The sequence below is a fragment of the Orcinus orca genome, chromosome 1 (genome assembly GCF_937001465.1).
Source record: "Orcinus orca chromosome 1, mOrcOrc1.1, whole genome shotgun sequence".
Classification (NCBI taxonomy): domain Eukaryota; kingdom Metazoa; phylum Chordata; class Mammalia; order Artiodactyla; family Delphinidae; genus Orcinus; species Orcinus orca.
In genome coordinates this window covers 173819296-173832392 of record NC_064559.1, presented here as the reverse complement: position 1 = coordinate 173832392, position 13097 = coordinate 173819296, and the positions used below count along the sequence as shown (strand labels likewise).

The 13097-nt window shown below is 54.2% G+C and overlaps 1 protein-coding gene across 1 annotated transcript; it reads left to right on the top strand.

Moving 5' to 3' along the window:
* Positions 1 to 3565: 3565 nt before the first annotated feature.
* On the top strand, positions 3566 to 5045 carry FOXE3 (forkhead box E3). Its single transcript, XM_004273894.3, has one exon. It carries the CDS (start codon positions 4092 to 4094, stop codon positions 5043 to 5045), a length of 954 nt encoding a protein of 317 aa, XP_004273942.1. The 5' UTR covers positions 3566 to 4091.
* The last annotated feature ends 8052 nt before the right edge of the window (positions 5046 to 13097 follow it).

The following is a 13097-nucleotide window of genomic DNA, read 5'->3' as shown; positions in this document are numbered from 1 at the left end:
TCTTGGACAGCTCTGGACTTGGAAGAGAGAGGAGGTCCTGCAGCAGCCCTTGGGATCCCTGGGCGGCGGGGGTTGAGGTGAGGGTGTCTCTGAGAGTTCCTTGAGCTCCTGAGCCCCTCCTGAAGCCTCTGGGCTGTGGGTTCTGTGGCTGCTACGAGGGGCTGCTTTAGAAATAAATGGCTCTTGAGTGGTCTCAGACTAGGGGAAACTTTCTAGGAAGCCTTATGGGGTCTGGTGACAGCTCAGGCTGGTCCCTTGAACCCTCACTGGGTTAACATAGTTCTTTCTCTCCAGAGCTCTGGAGGGGCAGTCAGGGGGCCCTCCTACAGTGGCTGTGAATCTTGGGGCAAGGACCTGAAATGACTTTCAGCCTCAGCCCTCTCTCCCAGGTGGAGTGGCTGGGAAGCTCGGTCCCCCACCCTTTGCTCCTTGCCTCGAAGCCCATCTTGGCTCATGGTGCCTCTGTAGAGGTGGGGCTGGGGGTAGGGAGCCTTGGGGGCTGATGCTAACAGCTTTGGACAGGGTGGGAATTTCCACTCCTATCTAGGGAGCCATCAACACTGTGTGCCCTGACCTGGGCCTTTGGCCTCCAAAGGGCAGTGGGAAGGCCGGCCCCAGGGCCAATCCCTGGCCATTAATCCCTCCTGCCAGCCTGAATATCCACCCAACGTGGTCAGACAAAGGCCTGCCCAGCCCAGCCACTGTGTTCCTCCCGCCCCAGGGGCTCCACTCAGACGCTGGGCCGCCTGGAATCCAGGCCCATGAGAAAGGGGCCGCCTTCACTGGCCATCTTATGCCCGGATGCTCAGCCGCATCCCGTCCGGCCCAGGGCCTGTGAAAAGAGGGCCCAGCCACGCTGAAAACAAGGATTAGCCCCTGGGCCACTCCCTGACACCGGCCTGCTTGGCTCCGGGAAGCAGGCCCAATGGAGGGGGCCAGGCAGACACAGAGAACTGGAAAAGTCTGGGTTCTCACCCCTTTGGCCCAGCTCCCTGCCCCCACCCTTCCCAAGAGTAGCACAGCCAACCACACATTCAGTATCATTTATTGAACATATACTATGTCCCAGTCTCTACACAGGGACTGGAAAATTGAAAGTGTAAGAAAATTGCAGTCTGCCAGGGGAGGTAATAAGAGCCATTCTCCACAACCCGCCCCCTACCCCAGGAGGCTGTGGGAGAGGCATCTGGAGGGGAGCTTCAGCCCTAAGGGAAGGTGAGAAAGATGGTGGCTCTGGTTCTGTGCCTGAGTCTAGCTGCAGGGTTCTGCTGCACCTGGTTGAAAATATGCAGGCTCTGAAGGCACTTCTCTGGCTCTGCCTCTCTCCTTCCCTTCCTGGTTTAATACCAGACGTGCCAGATGAGTAGTAGAAAGGAAATCTCCTATTACCAGTTGCCAATGTGGGCCAGGCCCTTTCATACACGATCTCATTTGAACCTCATAACAATGCTGCGAGTGTCCATTATTGTTCCTCTTTGGCAGGTGAGGAAACTGAGGCTCAAATGAGCAATCGGCAGCCCAGGTCACTCGGCTCTTGGAGCCAGGTTCCCTGCTGCTGCCGCTGCTTGTCTTGCCTTCCTCTTTGGTGAGCTGTTCATTGCGACTGTACCATCTTATGCTCCTAAGGCCTGTGTCAGGCAGTAGGATGCAAGGTGGAGAGGGTACTGAGGTCAGGTCTGTTTGTGTATAAGCCAGGCTGACTCTTCACTGTTGTGAGTGTGGCGGGGCGGGGGGAGGGGTCGTCTCTAGATCTCCGAGTGTCATCTTCTCCTTCCTCTCTGCTTCTACAGCCCCCTCTGCCTACCTCTCTCCGAGTTGTAATTGTTTGTGTGTCCATCTCTCCATCAGATTGTGAGTCACTTCACCTCTGTCTCCCCTGAGTACTGGCAAAGGGCCTGGCACAGAAGTGCTCAATGAATGATGTGGGCTAATGAGGCCAAGAGAACTGAAGGAAGGACGGATTTGGATTCATGTGGAACTGACAGCACTTGCAGATCGCTTGGACGCGGGGAGTGATGGGGGAGGTAGGAGCCCGAGATGGTGTCCATATTTCTGATCTGGGTGGTGAGGGGCAAGGGGTCCACTGGCTGAGATTTGAAACGCAGGACGGGGAGGAGGATGGGGTCGGGGGTGCACGAGGTTGAGCGTCATGCCCAATGCACACTTGGACATGCTGACCTGGAGGTCAGCAGAGCGGCTAGGCATCAACTTTGCAGCTGAAGTCGTGAGAGCTGGAAGGCCTCCAGAGTAAATTATTTCTACAGTCTCGGCTTTAAGCTACGGTGTTCCTAGTCTTGGTGCCAGGGCACTGAACTCTGGGTTTAATCCCATTTGCCACCTACTAGCTGTGTGAGGTTAGACAAGTCTCTTAACCTCTCAAAGCCTTAGTTTCCTTATCTGCAAACCAGGGCTATTAATAGTACCTACCTCTCAAGGTGTTCACGTTTAAGTGAGCTAATGTGCGTAAGTGTTTACCACATACACAGTGCTCTGTGATGGTGGCTGGTGTATTATCAGCTGAGACTGGAGCTGGGAGAGCGGAGTCCTGGAGCTTCAAGTTTGGAATTTGAAGTCCTAGGCCCTCTGGCTGCTATAGCTAGTTTTGATCATCTGTACCCAGGGGCACTCCACATCAGGGCCAGAACTGGGGTGAGGCACCTAGGGCCCCAAATTTAAGGAGGCACTGGCTCTCAAATGCCGACCCTGCACTTGCACCACCCCAAGAGTGAGAGGCCCCTTAAATCTGGGCCACTTCAGTTGCCTTACCTACTCCTAGCCCTGTTCCCTTGAACTTGCCTACCTCTAAGACAGACAAGTCTCTTTAAGACAAGACTCTTTCATCCTTTAGTTCCCTCCAAGCCAGGTCTGGCTTTCCTGTCACTTTGGAAAAGTTTCCTGAAATAGGCTCAGGGTTGCATCTCTTCTGAACCGTGTGGTGTGTGCTGGTATTTCCTAGAGCCAGGTTTTAATAAAGACTAAGACCACCCCGCCTTCCCCAATGAGATGCGAGTCTGGCATTTCTGGGCCAGTAAGCAGCTCTCTCAGACCTCCAGTCTGTGGAAGCACTTGGGGGTCACTCTCTGACCCAGTAACTGCTCCTTGGAACTCTGGGCTGTGCAGGCTGTGTTTTGTGCATCTTCCCAGTGTGCATGACATGAGTGTGTGAGAAAGGGAGCCCTCTTTCTAGAAGAGAAGGTGCATGGAGAAGAGGCAGCCAGAAGGCAACTCCAAGTTATAGATTTTCCAGGGGGCTCTTGATTTAAAGCCGTCAGTCCTCCAGTTCCCAAATCTGCTAGCTGGACCACTTTTCACGATTTTGTTTTTCAAAGGATGCTGGCCTGCATGGGACAAGATTGTGGGGGAGATAGCAGAGATCGGAGATGCTGACCCTGGAGCCAGGAAACATCCTCCCCTGAGACAAGCCGGCCTCCTGCTCTCCCCTTCCCTCACCCTACCTTTCTCCATTGCCTAATGTCCCAGGGTGGGCCTGGCATCTCCCCGACCAGCACAGTAGCAGGATGCTGAGGGCTAGCAAGGCGGCAGGCCCTGGGTGGCTCTCATCTCTGCCCCAGCTGGGGTTGGAGGGACCGAGAGGGGACTAGGAGAGAAGAAGGATGGAGGGGACAGGAGTTGGCTGGGAGAAGCATAATGGGGAGGGGGCCCAGAGAGTGCGCTGAATGGGTGGATTTGTGATTGGCATTGAGCCAAAGGGGTGGAGGTTGAGGGAGGAGCAGAAAGGAAAGGGGGCTGACGGAATCTGGTGGGATGGGGCCGGGGCCGGGGCCGGGGCCAGGGCCAGGGACTGACCCCACGGAGATGAGGAAGGGATGAGGCTGGGTCTGGGGCTGACTGACCCAAAGGGATGAGACCAAGGGAGGGGTGAAATGTTGGGGGGTGGGGATGGGAATGGGGGAGAATTGTCAGCATCGTAAGAGGATTGGGAAGGCAAATTAGAGGGGAGGCGCTGGCCAGCGGAGAAGGTCCGAGCCCTCGCCCCTGGTTTGGGGCACAGGGGGAGGGGGCCGTGTCCATATAAGGAGGGTCAGCGGCCCCAGCTCTCTCCGAGAGCTCGGGCAGGCCGCCGCATTCTCATGCCTGGGCGCAGCGACATGGAGCCGCCCGCTGCTTTCTCGGGCTTCCCGGCCCCGCCCTCGGTCGCGCCGTCGGGGCCGCCGCCGTCGCCGCTTGCCGGAGCCGAGCCCGGGCCGGAGCCCGAGGAGGCGACCGCGGGCCGCGGGGAGCCGGAACCTGCGCCAGCGCCGGGCCCGGGCCGCCGCCGCCGCCGGCCCTTGCAGCGAGGGAAGCCGCCCTACTCGTACATCGCGCTTATCGCCATGGCGCTGGCTCACGCCCCGGGCCGCCGCCTCACGCTGGCCGCCATCTACCGTTTCATCACCGAGCGCTTCGCCTTCTACCGCGACAGCCCGCGCAAGTGGCAGAACAGCATCCGCCACAACCTCACGCTCAACGACTGCTTCGTCAAGGTGCCCCGCGAGCCGGGCAACCCGGGCAAGGGCAACTACTGGACGCTCGACCCGGCGGCTGCCGACATGTTCGACAACGGCAGCTTCCTGCGGCGCCGCAAGCGGTTCAAGCGCGCCGAGATGCCCGCGCTCCCTGCCGCGCCGCCCGCCCCCGCCGCCGGTCCGCCGCCCTTCCCCTACGCGCCCTACGCGCCCGGCCCCGCGCTGCTCGCGCCGCCTCCTCCCGCCGCTCCGGGCTCCACGCCGCCCGCGCGCCTCTTCAGCGTCGACAGCCTGGTGAGCCTGCCGCCCGAGCTGGCGGGGCTGGGCGCCCCCGAGCCGCCCTGCTGCGCTGCGCCCGACGCCGCCTTCCCGCCCTGCGCGGCAGCCGCCTCCCCGCCTCTCTACTCGCCGCCGCCCGACCGCCTGGGGCTGCCCCCGACGCGTCCTGGCCCCGGACCGTTGCCCGCAGAGCCGCTGCTGGCCCTGGCAGGGCCGGCGGCCGCGCTCGGCCCGCTCGGCCCGGGGGAGGCCTACCTGCGGCCGCCGGGCTACGCGCCGGGGCTGGAGCGCTACCTGTGAGCCCTTCCAGCCCGGCGGAGTGGCTCGGGCCCCTCTCCCCCAGAACGGGGCGCTGCCTGGGAGCCCCCATCTGTGCCCCGTTGGCTTGGAGCGCACCTCGGAGCTCCCAGTTCTGCTTGATGGACTGAGCACACCTGTTGCATCTGTCTCTAACCCCCATCTCTGGGGAGCCTCCCGCTGTCTCTCCACCGGACTGAGTCCCCCTCCCCACCGCGAACTGTAAGGCCCCCGTTTCTTCGCCCTCCACTGTTCACGCCCCCACCCGCCAGCGCCCTTTTGGGTCCCACGTCTGGAGACCCTGGATCACCACCTGTGAGCCCTCACCTCGGGTTTCTGGCGATGCCCAAGCCTTCTGAAGCCAGACCTTCGATCTCAAGCCACTTCCCGACTGGCTCCTCACTTCTTTAACCTTCCCTGGTGTTTTTATGAGACAAGGAGTCAAACCCAGGTCAGACTCCCAGGTTTATGACTCCCTTGCTGTTGTCCCTTCATCCCCCCACAAGTTTGTCCCCGCATCCCCCCAGTTACCTGTACGTGCATCCCCCCAGTTACCTGTACGTGCATCCCCCCAGTTACCTGTACGTTCTCGGTTTCTTACTGGGAGAGCGCTCCCCTTCCGTACAGACGCACCTAGCTGAGCTCTTGCAGACCCTGAGGACAGTTCTTCATCTCTGAGACAAGCAGCACCAGGGGTTCCTTAACTGCAAGGGGAGTTAGTGGGCTGCCCCACCATATGGAAAACTTGGGACTTGTTAGGTTATTATTTTTTTTAATTAAAACTAGTTTAATTAAAAAGAAAGAAGAAACCTTCCTCTGGGCCCGGTGTGTCGGCTGGTGACTTGGGGGAGTGGTCTGGGGAGGCAGTGGGGGAGCTTTGCTCAGGATCTTGGGTCACCACATGGGGTGAGCCCCTTGTGAGTTATTAGGCAGAGGTTCATGAAGTAGGATTAGGATGTGATTAAGCCATAGCTGTGCACGTAGTAGGCCTGGTAAAATGCCATCACCTGCCGCGGAGGTTGGTAGAGGTGAGATGGGGCGTGCAAATGAGTGTATTTGGCCAGTGGGTTTGTCTGCTGTGTGGGATTATTCCCAGCTCCCATGGATAAGGGAGCGTTGGCTACTCCTCCAACAAGGACTTACTGAATGTGCCGAGCACTGGGAATATATCACTAAACAAATGGGCAAGATCCCTGCCTTAAGGAGCTTACGGATCCGTGGGGAAGAGACATTACCAATCAGTTCTCAGAGAAATGAGACAAGAGCTCTAGAGCCTTCCACTCAAACTGTGGTCCAGGTCCCAGAGACCTGGGAGCTTGTTAGAAATGCACAATCTCAAGCTCTAACTCAGATCTACTGAATCATCAGATTCCACATTTTAACAAAATTCCCGGGTGATTAGTATATGCACAGTATTCTGGAGGAAAGGCACCGTGCCAAGGCTGGGGCTCAGTTTAAAAGTCTACTCCCTACTTTAAGGAGTGGGACCAGGCTGCAGAACCATACATGCCCCGCTGGATGCAGCTTGGGTCTGCACCATCAGCTATGCCCCCTGTTTTACCTCCCCTGCTGGATTGGGAGCTGGGGCAGCAGGGACCTGAGCTGACTCACGACTGTCCCCAGCACCAAGGACAGGGCAGCACTGAGCAGAGACTAGGAGGTTGCAGCATGAGGGAGGGAGTTGGCCTTTGACCCTATCCTGCTCTCTGGTGCTGACCCAAATGCTAAGCATCAGGCTTTTCCAAGCTCCTTTGCCCCAGGGTTTTCAGTCTAGTAGGGCCTGGATTAGGTGTGGGGAAGGGCGAGGGAGGGGATCAGTGTGTCTGAGCCCCGGGTGAACGTGATTTGCACGTTGGACGTGCCTGGTGCTCCTCTCTTAGATACAAGAGTTTAAGGCTCCAGGGCAGTGATGGAGGGTGAACATGGAGCATAGGCAGCTCGTAGAGAAGACCGGTTCAGGAAATCTGAGAAGGCAGGGAAGGCCCTCTTTGGAGGTAGGGCAGTAGGTATGCACAGTCTTGGTATGAAATGCGCTGGATAGACCCTGCTCCCTCAGCTATTAACCCCTGTGGGCAAGAGTCAGATCTAATTTGCCTGATGCATAGTGGCCCTTCACTTAATATTTGATGACTGACTGACTGAGTGAATGAATCCCTAGTGTCTAATATTGTGCCTGACGTACTGAATAATGATTGGGTTGACAGTACTTTGGCACCTTCTTACCCATTCTCACTTTTAGTCCTTGTGGTGATCTGCAAAAGAGCTGAAAGAGGTGAAAGAGGTGGAGGTGGAGACTAGGTCCCCACTGGTCCAATAAGAAAATTGTCCCTCCCCGGGGCCCAACAGGTTATCGAAGATCCTGCCCTCAGTTCTCTAAGGAGTAGAGCTCCACAGAGATGAAAATGCAAACTTTCTTCTGCTCCAAATGGTGTTACAGCCCTTCCTCCTGCCTCACAGCACTTCTTGAAAAATTCCTTCTAAATCCAAAAAATTTCCACAGAAGGGAAGGTGAGGACCCTTCTTACTCTACTGAAGCCAGGAAGTGCTTCTTGATTTCTGAATTCAATTCCTGCCTCTGCCACGTAGGTCTCTGTCCCTGGGATCTTGAAATAGGACAAGACGGGAAATGTCTGCACAGAAATACTAGAAAGGTCACTACTGAACTGGAAAATCAGAAAGATTTTATTTCAAAAATGCCTCTTTAATTTTCCTTTATTCAACAGCATTGAGGGCTTACTGTGTGCCAGGCCCTGTGCTGGGCTCTGAGGCCAATACAGATACAAATACGAGAGTGTTTATGCCCTTACAGAGTTCACTGTCTGGAAAGCTACATGTCATAGAGTGCCTTAAGAATTTTGACACCTTGGGAGGTGTTGAAAAAACAAAACAAAACCCTAATTCAATTCTGTCTTTAAAAAATCACCAAGTGGGACTTCCCTGGTGGCGCAGTGGTTAAGAATCCGCCTGCCAATGCAGGGGACATGGGTTTGAGCCCTGGTCCGGGAAGATCCCACATGCCGCGGAGCAACTATGCCCATGCGTCACAACTACTGAGCCTGCGCTCTAGAGCCTGTGAACCACAACTACTGAGCCCGCATGCCACAACTACTGAAGCCTGTGCGCCTAGAGCCTGTGCTCCGCAACAAGAGAAGCCACCGCAATGAGAAGCCCATGCACCGCAACGAAGAGTAGCCCCTGCTCACCGCAACTAGAGAAAGCCCGCGTGCAGCAGCGAAGACCCAGTGCAGCCAAAAATAAATAAGTAAATAAATAAATAAATTTATATTTAAAAAAACAACTGATAAAGAAGGGGTGAACACGCAAAATAGTCATTCTCACATATGAAAGAAGATGCAGAGCTCGAGCTCCTCAATGAAATATCAGCAAATTGAAGCCAGTAGTGTATTACAAAAATGCACAATCAAGCAAGTACAGTTTATTCCTGGAATGCAGGATGGCATTATTAGAATTCTTAGCTCCACTTAATAGATGATGAAATTGGGGCTCATAAAGGTTAAGTGACTTACCCAGGTCAAGCTGCAAAGTAACTGACTCAGAACTGGACTCCAGTTTCCCCTGGCTCCAAAGTCATTCTCTTCCTCTGAGAAAGAGGCCAGTGGAGGTGGAAACTTAGATGGAAAGCCCCAGACACCAATAAAATTCCTCAGCTCACCCCAATATCCATGTCCCCCCAACTCACACCCACAGTCCTGATCTTGAAAGCTACTTTTCCAAGCCAAATGACAAGTTCTGGTTTCCTTTTTCTTCCAGTGTTCCACTTCCTCCCTCTTGGACACTTCCCCTCTCTCTCCCCTTTCCCTGAACTCCTCTCTCTCCCCCCCCTTCTCCCCTCATTAATTTTGTGGAGACAAAAGCGCCACCTATTGGCCACCTTGTATGCACCTGATTTGAGCAGGAAATCAGTGGAAGGAAGCCAGGATCCATTTGGATGCTATTTTGGGCTGGGGGTGGCTTCTGGTGGCTGAAAGGCACTTGCTCATGGGGAGCCCAGTGATTTGTTTTAGAAGAGGAAAACTGGCTGTAGTTCCCACCTCCCCTGGGAAGCCCTCCCAGATCTCCTTTCCTCCCCCATTCTTCTTGGCAGCCCTTGATGCTGACCCATTGTAGAAGGGCTTGGAAAGTGGGTGGGGTGGGCAGTCCTAGGTGCAGAGGATCGAGCCACTCGGTAAGAGGGAAAGAGAAGAAAGCGTGCTGGGCTGGGGTCAGAAACCTGGGGTCCAGTCCCAGGTCACACACTTAGACAAGGCATTTCCTTTCTCTGTCCTTCACAGCAATTCACAACTCTCTCCAAGCTCCCTGATGGTGTGCCCCTCCCCAGCTGAGGACTCAGAGCTGAATCAGACACTGCCCTGTTCAGAAGAGTCAAGTATCAGCGGGTGACAACAGAGTGTGCAGAGTGCTGACAAGATGAGGGAGCTATTAGGTCACTTTGGTCACTCACCAGTTTGGGTCTCTGCCCTGAGCCCAGCCTCAGGCTCCTTTGAAACAGGGGGAATGTGCCCTGGCCTCTCTGCCTGGGTGGGATGGCCTTTGTAACCAATCAAGCCACTGCGACCGTGGGTAAGGATATTCTGACCCGCCTGGCTGGGGGCTTACCAGGACAGGGTCTGTGTCTTTTCTGTCCACTATCTCCCTCACTGGGCAGCCTGGCCAGGGCTGGGCACACCTGGCTTTGGCCTGAGATATCCCTTGTCTAGAGGCTGGACTTGGGGTTTAGAGGATGAAAAGAATTAGAGACAAGAGGCCTGAACCCTGCTTCAGGGAGACACAGGCCCCATCTTGGGCATCAGACCACCTCCCTGAGTTGAGGAGGGGCTGGGGCTTGGTGAGTTTCACAAGGAATTCTTCCTGGAGGAGGTGAGCTTGGTTTGGGTTTTGAAGGAAGGGAGGGGAGAGTCTGCTGCTCCAGTTCCTATGAAATCCCCTTTCCTCAATCCTAATCCTTGTCCAGACTGGCAAACTGAAAAAGTCTTGACTACTTCCAAAGCCATTTAGGTGGGACCAAGAGGTCCCAAGGACAGAGGGCTGGGAACAGAAGAGAAGGAAGGCAAGGAAGGAAGGAAGTCTGGGGTCCTAGCTTCCAGACTCCCTACTGCTCTGCCTGAGGGTGGCAGGCCAACGCTCACAGGTACCCACTAGGTGGGGCTCTGACGTCCCTGCTTTCCACACTGCAGCCACCACCCATTTCCTCAGGATGGAGCCCAGAGAAACTGTTCAGTGCACAGTAATGGTTTTTATTACTCTTATGTGCTGCACACTCAGCCTTAATTATTGGAATGATTCCACTGTTTCTTTTAAAGTATTTATTTAATTGTTAAATAGGCAATACATTTACTTGGCTTTGAAAGTATTAAAAAGTATTCAATGAAAAGTCTTTCTTCCATTTGTGTTCCATATTTGCCCCAACGGGTAATCAGTTATTAGTTTTTAATTCATCCTTCTAGATATTTTTGTTGCATATACAAAACAAAACAAACACACATTATTTTCTCCTTAAAAAAACAATTGGAAGCATAATATTTACACTGTCATGTATCTTGACTTTTTTCACTCAACAATATATCTTAGGGGACTTCTCTGGTGGTCCAGTGCTTAAGACTCTGCACTTCCACTGCAGGGGACACGGTTCCATCCCTGGCTGGGGAACTAAGGTCACCGCATGCTGCATGGCACGGCCAAAAAAACAAACAACAGCAACCCCCCCAAATATATCTTAGAACTCTTTCCAAATCAATACATAAAGAAACTCCTTATTCTATTTTACACAGCATACTATTCCCTTATGTAGATGTGCCATTATTTGCTAATAAACCCACTATTGATGGGTATTTGCATTGTTTCCAACCTTTTGACATTCCCAAACCAGCCACAATGAGATCTCGTACATATATCATGTGTGCAGGTATATTTGCAGGAAAACTTCCTAGAAGTGCATTTCCACACAGCCCTTATCAAGACACCAACCTCCCTGTGTGGTCACAATGGTTCTTTTGGCAGCTGTCCTCTTTTATTTATCAAAGGGACCCTTAGTGACCGGGGTCAGAATCTCACCTCTCAACCCTCACTGCCCTCCTCCCCAGTGGCCTTCCCGCAGATGCTTTGGCCTCTGGATTTGGGAAGGCCGGGCACTTGCCACCTCCACCTGGGTGGGGTCTGTGCTCTGGCCGTCAACCTGTGCAGGGTGATGGCCCCTTCTCCCTTCTAGCCCCCAAGCCCTGGGCATTACTGACAGGTGCAGGGAGCTAGCTCTTTGGACCTCTACTGTTCCAGCCTCCAGGCCTCCTGCCAGATGCTGCCGTCTCCCCTCCTGGCCCTCCCCGTCCGGGCTCCAGTCATGACTCCCTTTTCCTGATCATAGAATCACATTCTAAGATCTGCTCCTCTCTGGCCTCGGATTTCCCATTTCATTGCTTCTAATGCCCCAAATCTGAGTAGCCCCTGCTTTGTGAGACAGAGTGGACAAGGGAAGATCAAACAGAGCCCCTTGAGAGGCAAGCATGTGACTAAGGGGAGACAAACTCCTGGCTGAAAGCAAATCCCTCCATAGCCTGGGAACCTTGGGGGTCAACCCAGACCTGTGACCTCAGCTCATGTGGCTGAGAGCGTGCCATTCGGGGCTGACCTGGGCCAGAATGAGAAAGAACCTGGGTAAAGCCAGGCTGTGCAGAAACATGATAATTAGTATTGCTGTGAATGGTAATTGCTCACACTTGGAATTATAGGTAGGGCACAGTAGTTAAGAGCCCTGATTGTGGGGCTTCCCTGGTGGTGCAGTGGTTAAGAATCCACCTGGCAATGCAGGGGACACGGGTTCGAGCCCTGGCCTGTGAAGATCCCACATGCCGCGGAGCAACTAAGCCCGTGTGCCACAACTACTGAAGCCCATACGCCTAGAGCCCGTGCTCTGCAACAAGAGAAGCTACTGCAATGAGAAGCCCGCACACTGCAACAAAGAGTAGCCCCCGCTCACCGCAACCAGAGAAAGCCTGCACACAGCAACGAAGACCCAACGCAGTCAAAGAAAAAAAAAGAGCCCTGATTCTGGATCCAGACTGTCCAGAACAGAAGATGCACTTCTCACATGTCAGATGAGGATACTGAGGACCTGGGAGGGACAGAGGTTACACAGGAAGAAAGGGGCAGGACTGGGAGAAGATCCCAGGCCTCGGGACTCAGGTGCAACTGCTCTTCTCCAGTCTCACGGACAAACCAGGGGGAGGTGCATTCTCTCGGCAGCTTGGAGCAGGCATGCTCAAAAATGTCAAGGATGAAGAGAGCGAGGAACCTCACGAAGGCCTCCTGACTCATAGTTCGTTCCAACTAGAGTACTGACTGGGTCTCAGGAATCCCTGCGAGGTAGCGCTAGGAAATTCCCTTGGTCTCTGTCTCCAACCCAGCTATCTGGATACTTTCCAAATGAGAAAACTGAGGCTGAGATTATTTGAGACTAAGAAGTGGTGAGAGCACAATTAAGACCCAGCTCTAAGACCTGTACTCCTTCTGCTACACCTGGATGCCTCTAAGATTCCTGCCCAGTGATTATCCAGCCTCTACTCATGCATTTCCAGCGATGCAGAGCTCACTACCATCAAAGCAGCAGATCGAATCTCTGAGGGACAGCCCTGTTGGAATTCTTTCCTTCCATGGAGTCACAGAAATTGAGTCTCTTTACAACCTTCAGGCTCCCTTTTGCCCTGGCCTTTGTGTTCCAGGTCAACCCTGCAGAGGTTTGGAGATGGCAGCTGTGTCAGCCCCGAGCCCTTTATTCTCCAGGCTAACACCCCAGACCAGGCCTTTATGTCTATGGGACGTTTCCCCACCCCTCCCTGTATTAATTAGGGTTAAGTTCAGCTGTGAGTAACAGACACCCCTCCCCCGGAACCTCGCCAACCAAAGAAAATTCCACAACAGTGGCTTAACCAAGATTGAAGTTTGTTTCCTTTTCACATAAAAGTCTGTGCAGGCAGTTCAGGATGGCGTGGCACCTCAATGGTCTCAGGAACCCAGGATCCTTCTTTCCCGTGGCTCCGCTGT

Coding starts and splice junctions, on each gene's coding strand:
- FOXE3 (XM_004273894.3), top strand. CDS start 4,092: ATGCCTGGGCGCAGCGACATGGAGCCGCCCGCTGCTTTCTCGGGCTTC.